Raw genomic sequence first — 15,494 nt, forward strand, 5'->3', positions numbered from 1 at the left:
GTCCATTATTTCCCCAAATGGGGTGAATGTTACAGGGTTGGATGCATTGCTTTGGATCTCTCGGCGTCTTCACATTCGTTCAAGGATCTCTCGGCGTCTTTAACACAAAATTTTCCTGCAGGTGAATCTCTCGACGTCTTCCATGCAGGGAATGCTGCAAGGCTTCCTCGTACGATAAAGCTTCAGCGAAACCAGTAGGGAGAACCGATGACAATAGCAGAAAACCCCTATGCAAGCTTCTAGGTGGTTGGGTCTTGATAAAAGCTGGTTTGAACGGTGAAGCAATGAGAGCAATGGTGGTTGTCTGGTTTCTGTTCGCAGTAGTTTATATAAACAATGAACCCACTTCTTTGAATTCCCTTCTCCAACCATGTCTCCCTCTCAAACTCAGAGCATGTCTTCCTCTTCATCTTCTATTGGTTACTTCTAGAAAGCTTAAGTTCTTTGCTAGAATCAGAAGGTTTTTGCAATCCGAATCAGTAAATAAACGATGTGTGTCATCATCATCTGATCATTCAAACAAGCTATTAGTTAAAAGCAATACTGATGAAGAGATAGATCGGGTTGTTATAGAGAAAACCGAGAGTGAGCTCGACGGTTCGATGGCGTTGCAAAAATGGGTCAAGAGACTTCACTTCGGAAGTTTTATCGTACGAGGAAGCCTTGCAACATTCCCTGCATGGAAGACGCCGAGTGATCCACCTGCAGGAAAATTTTATGTTGAAGACGCCGAGAGATCCTTGAACGAATGTGAAGACGCCGATAGATCCAAAGCAATGCATCCAACCCTGTAACATTCACCCCATTTGGGGAAATAATGAACTAACATCCTTAAACTGGGAATTAAACATTCCCAGTAGCTTTATTTGGGCATTTTTGCCATTTTAGCATATGCCTCAACTATTCACACTTTTTTATTAAGTTAAAGTGATTACAAAATAACATTTGTTCTACATATTCTCAATCATTTGATAATGAACGCTTAATCACCTTGCTGCAACTGTTGGTGCTCAAACTCATGACCTCTAGTAACAATAACAATAACAATTTCTTTAACCACTGATGTAAGTTGATTCGTGCAACTATTCACACTTTTACTCGATAGACTGTCATTAATCATTCATCCTTATATTTTGCTTTTAATTTCCCTGAATATATATATGATATTATTTCACATGATGCCCATTATGATTTATGCAATCTCCGTACCTATTTAGAAAAATTAGATTATTTTTAAAATTTATCAAAATAAGTTGAGAATTAGTCTATTAATAGCCTAATTAAGTTTCAAAATTTTTAAGATGACATGTGAGATATTATGTTTTACCAAAATATATAACTAAATACCAAAATTTTTAACATTTTACCACAATATTAATGCAAATACTAAAATTTTTCCTCTAAACTAAGATATTTAATGCTTTGTTAAAATATGTAGTTAAATATCATAATTTCAACCGTTTTACCAAAATGAAACAAAAAATCAAAATATGAAGTCTCGATGCTTTCTCTAAAACGCAACAATTTGATGAATCACTACACTAAAAACCGGATGTTATCTTCTGATCAGTGGTCGACCTATTTCTTCAAGCAGGGGCAGATAGTACCCTTGGTGCCACATTCTTGGCTGCGGCTGCATTGAAAGTTCGTTCACCAGAGCGGTTCACACGGCCACCACCAGCACCCATGTGCTCACCCCTCTGATATCCATCACCTCCACGGTGGTTTGAATATCCTCCATTGCTGCTCCTGTTGCCAAACTCTCCCCGGCTATATCCCCTGCCGCCGCTGCCGCCATAGTTTCGACGCCCCCTTGCTCCTTCATTTCTGTATCCAGTCCCACCAACAGATGAAGACCGTCCTTTGTTCCCTGTAAATGAAGAAGAGTCTTAAAACATGCAAAATATATTTCCACAAGGTTTGTTGTCCAATCTCCTAAGACTAACCACAAAACTTGTTTTTCCTTCAGTGACCATTCACATCAAATCAAGAGAAGGAAACATAAGTTTCATGCCAACAGCTAAAGATTACAACTGTCGATTATTGAAAAATGGAAACACAGTTTCGATGCTGTTTCCATTGTTCCCGTAATCATAGATTCATAGATGAGCAAAGTAGAAGCTCATTTCTAATTCCTCTAACAACCATAAAGTAGCTTGTTAAGAAACATATAAATGTATATTTCCACCACAAACAAAAAAAATACTAAATGCAACCTAATGCTGTAACAAACATGATCTTGTAACATTGCACACCACCCATTAATGGGGAGCTACATCAAAAATTAAGAGGCTGTGTGTTTTGGAGGAGCAAAAAACTAAAGCCATTGAGGATGCTGTTAAAGTTTTGTTGCAGGGTTTGGGTGAAGATATCAACCGAGAAGGTATTAAGAAAACTCCTCTTAGGCTCTTAGCGTTGCCAAGCACTTCGAGAAGGAACAAGAGGTGCGTCTCATGTGCATTTGTTTTTCCCGCTTTTAGTTTTTATAGTATAACTGAACTAACTGCCCATTATTTTGTAGAGAGGTTTTCAATTGCTCATCTTGCAAGTTGCGGGCTCTAATAGAGCATTACTAATGTAAATGAAAATGGATATAGTCTCCGATGAATTATTTGTATATAATATTTATTTACGTTTGTTTATTGAGTAGAAGAGTATGAACAAATATTTTTATGTTCATTTAATAAATGAACGAATATAAATAGATGTGTAATCAGTTCGTTTATATTCACGAACAAGTCTGTTTATTAACTCATCTATAAACTCATTTATCAACTCGTTTAGAAACTTGTTTACTTAGGGATTAAATTGAACATAAGATAAATTTTGGAGTTTAAAATGTGAATCTTAAAAAATTAAGGAGTGGTGGTATAATTTCACCATTTTTTTCTTTGGCTTTGAAGTTAAAAGGATGAAAAGAGTGATGGTGGGCTAATATAAAACAAAACGAGTATGTTTACAAATGGTAAATTAACATGTTCGTGAACATGTTCATGAATGTTACATGAATCCCTTAAAAATAAATAAATAAATATGAGTTGAGCACAAATCGGACATTTTAAAAAATAAACAAATGTATACAAATATAACATTGTTCATTCAAACTCGAATAATTTAAACCCTTATTAGTGCATGAGATTGTCTGTCTGTTTGTTTGTACGAAGTTTTTGAAGCTCATTTATTTGTATAAGAATGTGCATATTTTCCCCTTCATCTCACATATGCACCCGTATCTATAAATGTTTCCTGTAATCTAATATTTCGTCTTTGATCAGGACTTTTCCATTAATTTCTCCAGGTTACAAACAAACGGTGAAGGATATTGTTCAGGGAGCTTTATTACCTGTTGTGGGTTGGCATGAAGAGTTGGTCATGCCGGAGGCGCATGTGGACTTGTAATTGTTAGAGATCTTGATTTCTTCTCGTATTGCGAGTCATGCTTGCTCCCGTTTCAACTTTCAAGTCAAGTGTCATGTAGGTTATGTGCCATCGGGTCAGCGTGTCGTTGGATTGAGCAAACTGTCTAGACTAGAGTAGCTGATATATTCGCGAAACAACTGCAAGACCCACAACGACTAGCCGATGAAGTATGCCTGGCTCTGTACATCGGAATCAATCCAGCAGGTGCTGCTGTGATCCTCCGGTGCTTGCACATTCATTTCCCGGCCTTCCATGACTCAAATCATCAACGATGGATAAAGGTGCAGCTCTCTTTGGAAACAAAAACTTCGATGCTTGGGGTGACTTTCTGCGTCTTTTCAAATTCAGAGGTGTAACTATGGAGAAAATTCCAACAAGGAGCCATACGCGTAAAAGTTGTTGCCCTTCCTATGCTTCCTCCATGGCTAATGGTTCTTCCGACATTGTCGCGGCCAAACCCGGAATGGTTGCTGCAGTAGCTTCAACACTCGAATCTTTGGGCTAAGATCCATCAAGGAAAGAGCTTACAGAAACTCCCAGCCATTTCGTCCGGTGGTTGATGAACTTTCAGAACACAGAATTGGAGATGATTTTTTTTAAGGCAGGTGGAGATGAAGTTGAATTGCTTCACTTGTGGCATAAAAGTTGTTAAACCTAATGGAGAATGCTCCCACAAACATCAACAGATGCATTCAGAGCTGAACCTATCATTTTGGTCTAAATGTGAGCATCATCCGCTTTCTTTTCATGGTGTGGTTCATATAGGATTCTTGTGTCCCGAAGGATTTAATCACATTGAAAAATCCCTTTTGCAGTCAATAGTACATTTTTATGGTTTCAAGCTACAAGTGCAAGAAAGATTCAGTAGGCAAATAGCAGAGGCGGTTTCATGATCTCAGGTGGTGATATCATGGTAGTTTTGGAGGCTTACCACACTTGTATGATTTCTAGAGGGGTCGAGAAGATCGCACTGCGGCCACTATTGCTGTGTTGTGTTGATTTTCAACCGACCCTGCTGCTAGGGCGATGTTTCTGGAGAGGATTCCAAGCAGTACCGCATCCGGGATATTGTAGTTATAACGTTAAGTTCTTTTCCGGAGCTAGTCTATTTCAGTCTTGCCTCATTGTTCATGCTTTTCCAGTGTGCACCAATGTGGTCTAATTTGTAATGTATAATTACTTCCTGGATTGCTAAAAATTAGCCAGCCTGGGCATGTTCCAGTTGATTGTTATTCTCAGAAGATCAATATCAAGATCTTCTTATCTTGTTCTTACTCTCTACAAAATAAATCCTCTCAGAAAATTTCAGGGGTGAGTTGCACTTCTTATTAAGAACTCCTTATTCCAATAGACTGAAATTCTAGAACATCAAATCATTTACATATGCATTTTGATCGAATGTATTCATGTTGTTCACACCAGACAAAGGAAGTTGACTGTAATTAATCCTTTACCATATGTGCCGGATAGCATACCAATTTATGCGCAGTTCTGGTTCCCGATCATGTCTCGTATTCCAACTTCGAACGTAAGCCACTGATAAGGCAATCCCCAGCATCGATAACAGATATATGAATGCAGATATACATACTTTGCGGACCTGCATGTGATTATAATAGCCATTACACTTGGATCTCTTTCACAAAATAATTAAACAAGTTATATGCACACGCAAGACGTCGTATCGCCACTGGGGGAACATAAACAACCGTCATAAAAAACTAGAATGCCTCATATATTGCATGTAAACAGTGAATTAGATACAAAACCTAAATGACTTGCTTGAAAAAGGAAAATGATTCCAACAACTATTTTGGATTAGAGCAAAGCACTTGCCAAGAAACTTTGTAAGCATCATGAACGAAGCCAAAAATGCAGGCATTCACAAGTTATCAGCATGCTTTCCAAATCATATTAAAAAGAATATGCAGCCACTGAGAACATCTTAGCCTTATTATGGGTGCAAGATGGATATTTCTATTACCCGTTTCTTGTGTGGAAGATTTCGATCTGCATGCTCGAGCGAGTAGCACAACATATTAATAATTGTCAACTCTGTTACCGGATCGTTGGTTTCTGCAAACTTAAAGGCTTAGATTCAATTGCAATCATTTGGTGGAAAACTGTTATTAGTATAACAAATGTAAATAAACTGAAGAACTCACCTGGAATGTCAAAAATTTGTTTTGCAGGTGGAATACCCAGCAGCTCTCCCAAATGAAGTCGGACATGAACACGGTCAACAATTGAAAGTAAATCTCCATGTGTGATAACAACAACAGGTTTATCATCTAAAAAAAGAAGCATTCAGCAAATTGGTGGCCTGATAATAAGTCACATTAAACTGTGTAAAAGAAATACATGGTAGTTACCAGCCATTCAGAATAAATAAGCTGTCTTATTGATCACTCCGCACATTACATGAAATAATCTGTGTACCTTTAAACGACAAGCATGGACACTTGAAAACCTTGGTGATCATTTGCATGTACTGTACCTCGGCCGTGTCATCATCACCCTCCATGGATTTCAAAACTGAGACCCCGTCAACAACAAAAATGACAAAATTAACTGTCCGGGTCTTGCAAGACTGCCGGCCTAGGTTGCGTATTTTAAACATCATTCTCCTCAAACTAGAACCATCTGATTTCCTGATAAACAAATCCCTCATATGAACAAATCTGAAGATAGGAAGAATTACATGTCTGATATAAACTACTTCCTAAAGTTAAAATACAGACCTGAAAACAAGTTCGCCGTGGCGAACTCCTTTATTCATCCAATACTCAATCATATTAATGTTTTCAGATGTGTCATTAGACAAGCCCCGGGTATCATAAAGACAGAACGAAGCTGAACCTCTTGGGATCATGTATTCTTGGAGATAGTAGGTACCATCTCCAACAGATGGATTATCTGCATTAGAGAGAAATACTAATTTAGGGTCGAGGATATTATAACAATTACATCTACTAGCCTAAAAGCATTTCTTCACGAGTTCAGCATTTGTAATAAACTAATGAAACAACATTACATGATACTTGAGCTCTTTCTGGTGTAAAATCGCCATCCTCGAACACCCTTGAAATTCTATTGACCAGGCTACTTTTTCCTGACCCTTTCGGACCAATCAACAGGAGTGATGTTCTTTCTGGAACATCATAATCACTCAGTTTCATGTCACTGACATTCTCAATCCATGCTCCAGGGACATAACTGTTCATGTGAAATTACACATGTCAATTAACGTAATACCAACTCTATCCACGTTGAACAACAAATGCTGAACTTCAGCTACAATAAAATAATCTGAGCATATTACACGCATACATTAAATTGAGAACTTTTTTTCAGAAAGAAAATGAATTTGTGCTAATAGAACATGCATACCTCAGAATTTTGTCCTTTCCCTCGTTTAGATTCATACTTTGAACCCGGGAAAGTTCATAACTCTGCAAAACCTCATTGTAAACCTTCTGTCTCCTCTTGTTATAAATTTCAAACCCCAGAGAAGAGGAAAATGGAGAACCCATGTTATCAAAATCTTCGAGAAACGATCTACCAGCTTCCCCATCTTCAATCTTCATTCTCGAATAATCCCTGACTCATTTGAAACCAAATAACCAAACTCATCATACTTCACCAACAGAAAAAGAACAAAACAAATTGACCCCAAGACAATTACAAAGGCTAAAAGCATTTCATTCATTAAAACAGGGGAAAAGTTTTGTTTTTTAAATACCTGATCAAAGTGGGCTTGTGGGAAGGCAACGGTGGAAATTGGAAATCTTGGTCTACTGAGGACTCTTCCTCTACATGTTCAAATTTTGCAAGAAAAAAGAGAGATGAAAATAAGTTTAATATTAAAAGATCAAAAAGAAAGGAAACACGTAGCAGAAGCGAAGCAGAAACAGACTGTTTACATACCAGAGCTGAAGCTAGGATGGATGATCTTATCACCACCCATTGTTTTGCTAGTTTTGACTTTGCTTTGCTTCCCTGCGCTTTCGACAGAAATATACCCTTACCCTATTCCGAGATAAACGAAAAGACTACGTGTTATGTAAGAAAAATAAGGCAAAAATTACGAGTGATACTTTTGAAAAAAAAAATCAATATCATTGTCATATTTTTTTTATGTCACCTTTAACTCAAAAAAATAAATTCAATGTAATTTTTTGATTAATATTTTTTATCATTGGTTGTTAGGTATGGTCATGAGACTCGAATTTGATGAGTTTTGATTTGATCTGATCTTATTGGATCGGGTTTTTTTTTAAAAAAATGGGTTCAAGTCGAGTTTTTTAAAGATGATGTTCGGGTTAGATCTGATTCGAATTTAGAGTGAAAAATACCCGACCTGAGAAAAATATAATTTTACCTTATATATTTAGAAATAATTACAATAATACTCTCTATATATTATTTTTTTCAATTAAATAAAAAAATTAGTTGACTCTATTACTATATGTAATGGGGTAAAGGAGAGGTAGGATGGTAGGCTGCCTCTAACGTCATATTGAGAGCAACTTCCGTGAGAGACCCCCGGCAATCAGAATTATGAATTGCCCACCATGGGACTCGATCGTATGACCACAATGTTAAGAGCCTTGCGCTCTACCAACTGAGTTGGACGGGTAATTCATTTTTTTCAATTAAATCATTGTTTTTATCGAATAAAAATAATATTTTTATTATTATTTTGGGTCAGACCAGGTTCGAATTTTATATCAAAAAATCGGGTCGGACTCGGGTTAGGTGGAGAGTATATATTTTTTGGATCGGGTCAGGTCGGGTCGGATGAAGGATGTAAATTTTTCGAGTCTAGTCGGTTGGCCGAAACCTGACCTATGCCCATTGGCTAAATTACATAACTGACACCGTTTGCTTTAAATTTTCCCTTTCTGACACCGTTTGACCAATATTTCCAGAAGTAGCACCCTTTCTGCTGAGTTGGCAAAGGCGCGTCCCCGGGGACGCGCTTTACCCGCGTTTCGCTGAGTTGGATGCCACGTGTGGAAGGCGCGTCCCGGGGACGCGCTTTGCCAACTCAGCAGACGTATTTTGTTTATAATAAATAGTTTATTTTATTATATTATAAATAATAATATATTATGTAAAATATTTCGATTAATGTAAGAATTATCAAATGTATTTTGTTAATGTATGTTAACATTAATTATAAAAATATTACCATCGCTAAAATGTCTGGAGATATGATCATATCCAATCGCAACAGCATTTCGTTTTCCATTATAACTGTAGACAAAATAATATAATTAGCAAAAAAAAATTAATAATTCTAAATAAATAATAATTATATAAATTATTTTAATAAAAAAAATAATATTTACATAAAATATTATATAAAAATAAATAACTATTTAAAAAAAATACTAACATAAAAATAAATTTCTTACCACTAATAACAAATTTAAAACTCAAATAGTTGGAGAATTGAGTTATATAAGAGAGGAGAATATATTTTGGTGAAGAATGAGGGAGGGTTGAGGGGGTTTATATAGGGGAGGAGGAGGGGTAGTTAGGAAAACGGATGGGGGCATTTATGACATTTAATGGAAGGCGCGTCCCCGGGGATGCGCTTTCCACACGTGTCTGCTGATATGGCAAAGGCGCGTCCCCGGGGACGCGCCTCCACACGTGGCATCCAACTCAACGAAAACACGGGTAAAGCGCGTCCCCGGGGACGCGCCTTTGCCAACTCAGCAGAAATGGTGCTACTTCTGGAAATATTGGTCAAACGGTGTTAGAAAGGGAAAATTAAAAAAAAATGGTGTCAGTTATATAATTTAGCCATGCCCATTCCTATTGAATGTTATAATGCTAATGTAATAGTTCACAATGTTGATGTGATAATCCACGATGTTGACATGATAGTCTAGGATGACGATTAACGTGACAGATGACGTGACAAATTTACTAAATCGGTAATTCAAACATGGCAGATGAATTACTATGTCAACACCATGAACTGTCACATCAGCATCGTAGACTCCACGCCAACATCGTAAATTGGTACGCTAGTACTGTAACGGTTAACGACGAAAAATATTAGTAAAATGACTATATTAGATTTATTTTTTAAATTGGAGAATTATATTAAAAAAATAATTCAATATCGACATTAATTTTTTAATAATACAATGACTTTTGATGCATTTTTGCTTATATTTTATTTAACATTTTTCGGTAAGCTATTTCCTACATCAGGTACTCTAATTATAAGATTCTTTTAAATTGATTTTAAGATTATTTTGTTACATTTAAATTATGTACATATTTTATACGAATCAAATTATTTCAGTAGTTAAAAGAATAATTGTTATTTTTAGAAATTTCACGTTTAGTTAAAAGAATAATTGTTATTTTTAGAAATTTCACGTTCTAACACTAAAAATTATAGGATATTTAAATATTCATTACCAAAATGATGAAGGATTTTTAGAGCAAATATTACCATACAAATAATATAGAATAATAAAAAAAATTATATCCATATTTTATAGTATTTATTTATTCAAATTAGTTTAATATAATTATATGTACTCTATATATATATACACATGTAATTCAATTCGCTTAAGTAATGCTATAGATTCGAGTCCCTGACTATGCAGAAAATCCTTATCGGGAGATTCATATACCAAAGTCAGATGTCTGACCTAGATCAATTCAAATTAGTCATTGTGAAGCCCTAGAAGTAGAAGACAACTAAAAATAATAATAGTTATTTTAGTGAATGAGATTAAATTTACATTTTTTAAAAAATTAAATTTTATATATATATATATATATATATATATCCTCTTTTTAAATTTAAATTTTATATTATTTTACTAACTTCGTTCTACTAAATTTATTTAGTATTAACTTTTTAAAAGTTAAAATTTTCAAACTATAACCATCTTTATTTTAAATAATTAAATTTTATACAATACATATTTAAAAATTACTAGATTGAAAGTTTTTTAAAAATATTTTTTATTTTTTATCAATAAAAGATTTTAAATAAAAATGAATCAAAGTTAAAAATATGACCAAAAAAGTCAGCATTGGATAATTTTAATAGGACGAAGAGAGTATTATTTATCCCTAAAATATTAATTAAAAAAATTTGAATCGAGGAAAATATTTTGTGTGATTAATTAATGGATTAACTATTAGAATGCTCAAATTGTTTTAGTTTTGTTCACTTTTATTCTCTAATTTTAAAATATTTATATTTCAATCATTTATATTATCGATTTATTAAATTTTGGTCACTTATGTTTTCTTATATTTTGGTTATTGAGTAGTTAATTTATTAGTTTGATTATGTAACAAGTTTGAAAAGATGATTAATTTTTAATTTAACCTCTAAACATTGGATAAAATATCATTTTGACTCTAAACTTTAAATAAAATATTAATTTGACCCTTAAATTTGAATAAAGTCCCTCGTTGCCGACCGTCGCTCACCACCGTCGTCATTGGCTCAACACATATGAAAAGGAAATACAAATGTATATTGTATATGATTTGATAGAGTCGTTTAAATTGAAATCAATCGATATTGAAATATTACAAATAACTATAATTAAATTTAAATAAACCCTTAGATAGATATATTCCATTCGAATCGACTATTTTTTTTATTTAAGATATTAATATAAAAAATTAATGCATTTACAGGCATGTTGATGAAAATCGAGGGACATGAAATTTGCATGTGCAAATTGATGTGAATTAATTAAATAGGGTACACTTATAGTTTATGGTTGGAAAGAATATTCCTGTGGCTCCTTGCTTGATTCTCGTCGCTGGCTGCTCTTTCAAATATATAATCATATCCTTGTACAAAGTTATTAATTCCAGAGTTGTCATCGTGTTTATTTTCTTGCATGAGTTGTCTTTTCATGTTTGATCTTGGACAGAAAGTAGAGATCGAAAGGGGTTGTAAGGGTTCCGGGGCATCCGGCTATAAGTCTGGAGTTGGCTGATATCCCATGCCCACCAGATGATTACTCATGGAGGAGATATGGTCAAAAGCCAATCAAAACATCCGAGGTATAAAATAAATTACTCTTTCAGTTTGAAACAAAGTGGATAGTTTGAGATCAGTTTCCAACATGTTCTTTTGTTGGTCTGGTTTTGAGACATGATTGGAACAAGGGTGCAGTGCAGTAGTGTGAGAGGATGTCCAACTCGGAATCACGTGGAAAGAGCTTTAGATGATCCATCGATGCTAGTTGTGGCCTATAAAGGCGACCATAATCGTTCTCCCTCTATTGTAGAAACTAGCAATCTCATCCTAGAATCTTCATGGATCAACTTTCACCTTTGATTTCTCAAACATATGACAATGAAAACGGGCTTCGAAAGAACGCGTTTGAGACGGCATTCCTTTCTTCTTCTTCTTCTTCTTCTTCTTCTTCTTCTTCTTCTTCTTCTTCTTTCAATTGGAAACGAGAAAAAACAATTCAAAGGGGGGGAAAAGGATTAGAAACAGAATTGTTAAGAGTAAAGAAGGAAAAGGTTAAATGAAACGGTGGATGAACGGTGAGTCTGTGCTTGATTATTCTTCCCTTTGGTCTTTTGCTTTGGGATATTCTTCTCGAATGGACAGATAAGTAAGGAACCAAACACACTTTATTTTTAAACCGGTGACCAAATTCATTCAGACCAAAAGCAAAGGGGACTATTGCTATAGTTTACCCACAAATATTTTAACCTTTTTATTGATATTTTACATCATCAACTTAACGACATTCAACATTTTAGTACTAAAACTTGATAAAATGATAACACAAATAACTAAAATTTATTTTTTAAAATTTAGTAAGTAAAAATATAAAAAAAATATAAAATGTAAGTGATCATTCCTGTAATTTACCTTATTTAATGGTATTTTTATATCAACTTTAAGTGCCTGACTAGTAGTTGCACTTGCACATCGCATCCGGTTATTGCGATGATACATCCATTTTTGACATTAGATTCCACAAAGAAAGAGAGAAAAGGATAAATGAAATCCTATTATGGCCCAAACAATGCATGGTTAGCTTGAACGGTTGATAAACACTTACTCAAGATAGGACCGTCTCAATGCTTGAACGGTAGGTATACACTTGTTACATTTATTCAATGCCCGAACCCGAAAAGAGTTGCATAAAGGTAAGGAAGAGCTTTAACTTACGATCAAGTGGCGTTCACGATGAGGGTGTCATTGGCTACCCTCAATTTTCCGGTCCAAGCAGTGAAGGAATCGCTCGAGGAAATGAAGTATGATTGCTAGGAGGTGCTATGGCTTTTGAAGTTTAATCTTTTGATTGCATGTGTTTTTGTATTTTTCTTGATTTCATTGAATCTCGCAACTGACCCATTTTTTCTTGGGGTTTAATCTTGTTATCTCGGTTGCAATCCGTTGTTCCAAAGCCACTTGAATCAAGTAAGTTGGTGAAATTACCGGCTGTAATCCGTAGCTGTTGGGGTAAATCTAATGGTTTCTCTCTTTCCATGTGGTTGAGGAGTTTATTCATGGTTAGGGTCAGAAATTGACATTATTGTTTACCTTTTTTTTTCAAGTCCTCTTAGCTTACCTATATCCGCGACGACAATTAAAGCAGTAGGAGCTGAAGCACCGCCTACGATATCCGGAGTACTTGACACTGCATGATGAATTGAAACATAATTGGAAGAACCTGAAGGTGCGAAGTCAATCAGAGAACGGTGGAGGAGATGATTAATCGGCAGTAAAAAAAGTTGGGGTAAAAAAAAATTAACAGTGAATTGCTGTTAGTTTTAATGGAATTCATTAATACATGTGTTATTATGTTATTGGTGGGGCATAAACAGAAGCACACAAAAGAGATGCAGAGGATTATTGTTCCTCAATCCATCCCACTCGGCGGTCCATCCCTGATTATTATTAATATAGGCCCCAAAATATCAGATGCACTCAGGACGACAAGCATCAAACAATGGCAGAAGAAGCAAAAGAGATGCATGCAGTGATGCTCCCTTATTTTGGCTTTGGGTCACATTAGCCCATTCAGTCAACTCTCGAACAAGCTTTCCCTTCATGGAGTTGGTCAGTTGGGATCTCCTTCCTCACAGCTCCAGGTAATGTTTCACGCATCAAATCTTCATTCCTCGTCTCTCCCAGCATCCAAATCATCCCTCTCCAAATCCCTCCGGTCCATGGCATTACCCCCGACACCCACAACACTTCTGAGATGACACCCGCCATGCGTGAACTTCTCAAGCAAGCCTTGGATCTCATGCAGCCTAAAATCCAAACCCTACTCTCAGACCTCAAACCCCATTTTGTCTTCTTTGATTTCCCCCAACACTGGCTTCCCAAAATGTGCTCTCCACTCGGCATCAAGACGGTTAGCTTCTAGGTCTTCGCCGCCATCTCTGGTGCTTACCTCATGGTCCCCGTTAGGCTTATTGGAGTTGAAACCGAGGAGGAACCCGCTGTTGAAGACCTAAAGAAGCCTCCTTTCGGGTTCCCGGAAACCTCGGTTACTTCTCTTAAAGCATTCCAGGCTCGAGACTTGACATATGTTTTCAAGAGCTTTGATGGTGCCCCCGCGGTTTACTATAGAGTCATCGACTGCCTTGAAAACTGCAGTGTAATAGTTATCAAAACCTGCAATGAAATGGAGGGGCCTTACATCGATTTCATGAAGACCCAGTTTCAAAAGCAAGTTCTTTTATGTGGTCCACTTGTTCCAGACCCACCGTCTGGTGTGCTCAACGAGAAATGGGCAAATTGGTTGGCTCAACACCCACCAAAGTCCGTCGTTTTTTGCTCCTTCGGCAGTGAAACGTTTCTCCAAGATGATCAGTTAAAACAACTGGCTATGGGTTTACAACTCACCGGGCTGCCATTTTTCCTGCTTTTGAACTTCCCCGGTGGAGTTGAAGCCCAGGCTGAGCTCGATCGGGTACCGCCAAAAGGGTTCATGGAGGCAGTTGAGGGAAGAGGAGTTGTCCACAAGGGATGGGTCCAACAACAGCTTATATTAGCACACCAAAATGTGGGTTGCTATGTTTGCCACTCTGGGTTTAGTTCCATTATAGAAGCTATAATGAACGATTGCCAGTTGGTGCTGTTGCCACTAAAGGGTGACCAGTTCTTGAACGCCAAGCTCGTGGCCGGGGACTTGAAGGCCGGAGTGGAGGTGACTAGGAGAGACGAGGATGGGTATTTCTCCATGGAAGACATTAACAAGGCTGTGCCCGTGGAGACTGTGATGGTGGATGTAGACAAGGAACCAGGAATTTCCGTAAGAGAGAATCATATGAAATGGAAACAATTTCTGCTGAATTGAGAGATCCAAGGCAAGTTTATTTCTCATCTGGTTGAGCAAATGACAGTCATGCTCTAAGCTCATGTAAAATGCATCCGCTGGACAGGTTTGTCGGCAAGATGAATCTGTAACTGCCATTATTATTAATCAATAAAAGTTGGATATTCTAGTCTTGTCACCTCCAGTTTACACACTGTAGGGTATTCAAAAATACCCTTCACCTGAATCGTTTACCAGCCTATCCGAATTAAAAAAATCAGGTATTTTTTTGTATCCAATTACCCAAATAGTCGATTATATTTATTTTTTACATATTATAATATTATATATTTAGTTATTAATAATTATATATTAAAAATAATTAAAAAAATTAAAAAAACCACCCAGCCAATAGTTATATTTTTAATCATTAATATAATATTTTTTAATAATATAAGTTCTATTTAAAAAAATTAATAGTTTAAAAATAATAAAAAACCAGGCACCTGATTATCCGTATTACGAGTACTCACAAAATCCAGATCGAAACACATGCCAGAAAACCAAATATCCAAAAACCCGAGTTACGCAGGATAAACATTAATCGAAAATAATAACATTATTTCCAATTCTATCAATAAAACGTACTATTAAATAAGATCATTAATTCATGAAATGTCGATGATATGAAAATGAACATAGAGTTGATGGGTACTCATTACCACTGCTTTGAATCTACACATCATGAGCACAATGCAAACCGCACACTGACAGAGC

General features: G+C 36.0%; 2 protein-coding genes and 2 pseudogenes across 4 annotated transcripts; 2 read left to right on the forward strand and 2 right to left on the reverse strand.

Moving 5' to 3' along the window:
* Positions 1-1,586: 1,586 nt before the first annotated feature.
* On the reverse strand, positions 1,587-2,080 carry LOC120166077 (H/ACA ribonucleoprotein complex subunit GAR1-like). Its single transcript, XM_039175454.1, has 2 exons — positions 2,032-2,080; positions 1,587-1,870 (listed from the first exon to the last, which is right to left on the reverse strand). The coding sequence occupies exons 1-2, from the start codon at positions 2,078-2,080 to the stop codon at positions 1,587-1,589; spliced, it is 333 nt and encodes a 110-aa protein (XP_039031385.1).
* A 129-nt stretch (positions 2,081-2,209) lies between these two features.
* On the forward strand, positions 2,210-4,494 carry LOC120166078 (annotated as a pseudogene).
* A 306-nt stretch (positions 4,495-4,800) lies between these two features.
* Positions 4,801-10,894, reverse strand: LOC120166136. Of its 3 annotated transcripts, XM_039175492.1 has the most exons (10): positions 10,890-10,894; positions 7,348-7,372; positions 7,163-7,232; positions 6,811-7,020; positions 6,455-6,636; positions 6,162-6,336; positions 5,860-6,071; positions 5,586-5,711; positions 5,405-5,496; positions 4,801-5,020 (listed from the first exon to the last, which is right to left on the reverse strand). In XM_039175492.1, exons 4-10 carry the CDS (start codon positions 7,005-7,007, stop codon positions 4,871-4,873), a joined length of 1,134 nt encoding a protein of 377 aa, XP_039031423.1. In that variant the 5' UTR covers positions 7,008-7,020; positions 7,163-7,232; positions 7,348-7,372; positions 10,890-10,894; the 3' UTR covers positions 4,801-4,870. The 3 variants fall into 3 exon arrangements, 2 of the variants coding, with proteins under 2 accessions (XP_039031423.1, XP_039031422.1); XM_039175491.1 differs by lacking the exon at positions 10,890-10,894 and having other exon boundaries at positions 7,348-7,452; XR_005519898.1 differs by lacking the exon at positions 10,890-10,894 and having other exon boundaries at positions 4,929-5,020; positions 5,405-5,503; positions 7,348-7,452.
* A 1,882-nt stretch (positions 10,895-12,776) lies between these two features.
* On the forward strand, positions 12,777-14,902 carry LOC120166134 (annotated as a pseudogene).
* The last annotated feature ends 592 nt before the right edge of the window (positions 14,903-15,494 follow it).

The sequence above is a fragment of the Hibiscus syriacus genome, unplaced genomic scaffold, assembly GCF_006381635.1.
Source record: "Hibiscus syriacus cultivar Baekdansim isolate YM2019G1 unplaced genomic scaffold, ASM638163v2 tig00111621_pilon, whole genome shotgun sequence".
Taxonomy (NCBI): domain Eukaryota; kingdom Viridiplantae; phylum Streptophyta; class Magnoliopsida; order Malvales; family Malvaceae; genus Hibiscus; species Hibiscus syriacus.

Excerpts from the sequence above, each read along its gene's own strand:
- LOC120166077 (XM_039175454.1), bottom strand. The coding sequence starts at position 2,080 with ATGGAAACAGCATCGAAACTGTGTTTCCATTTTTCAATAATCGACAGT. Across the intron at positions 1,871-2,031 it reads TTTTTCAATAATCGACAGTT|GGAACAAAGGACGGTCTTCA; the intron begins GTAATCTTTAGC and ends CTTCATTTACAG.
- LOC120166136 (XM_039175491.1), bottom strand. The coding sequence starts at position 7,387 with ATGGGTGGTGATAAGATCATCCATCCTAGCTTCAGCTCTG. Across the intron at positions 7,233-7,347 it reads CCATCCTAGCTTCAGCTCTG|AGGAAGAGTCCTCAGTAGAC; the intron begins GTATGTAAACAG and ends TTGAACATGTAG. Across the intron at positions 6,337-6,454 it reads AGAAAGAGCTCAAGTATCAT|ATAATCCATCTGTTGGAGAT; the intron begins GTAATGTTGTTT and ends TCTCTAATGCAG.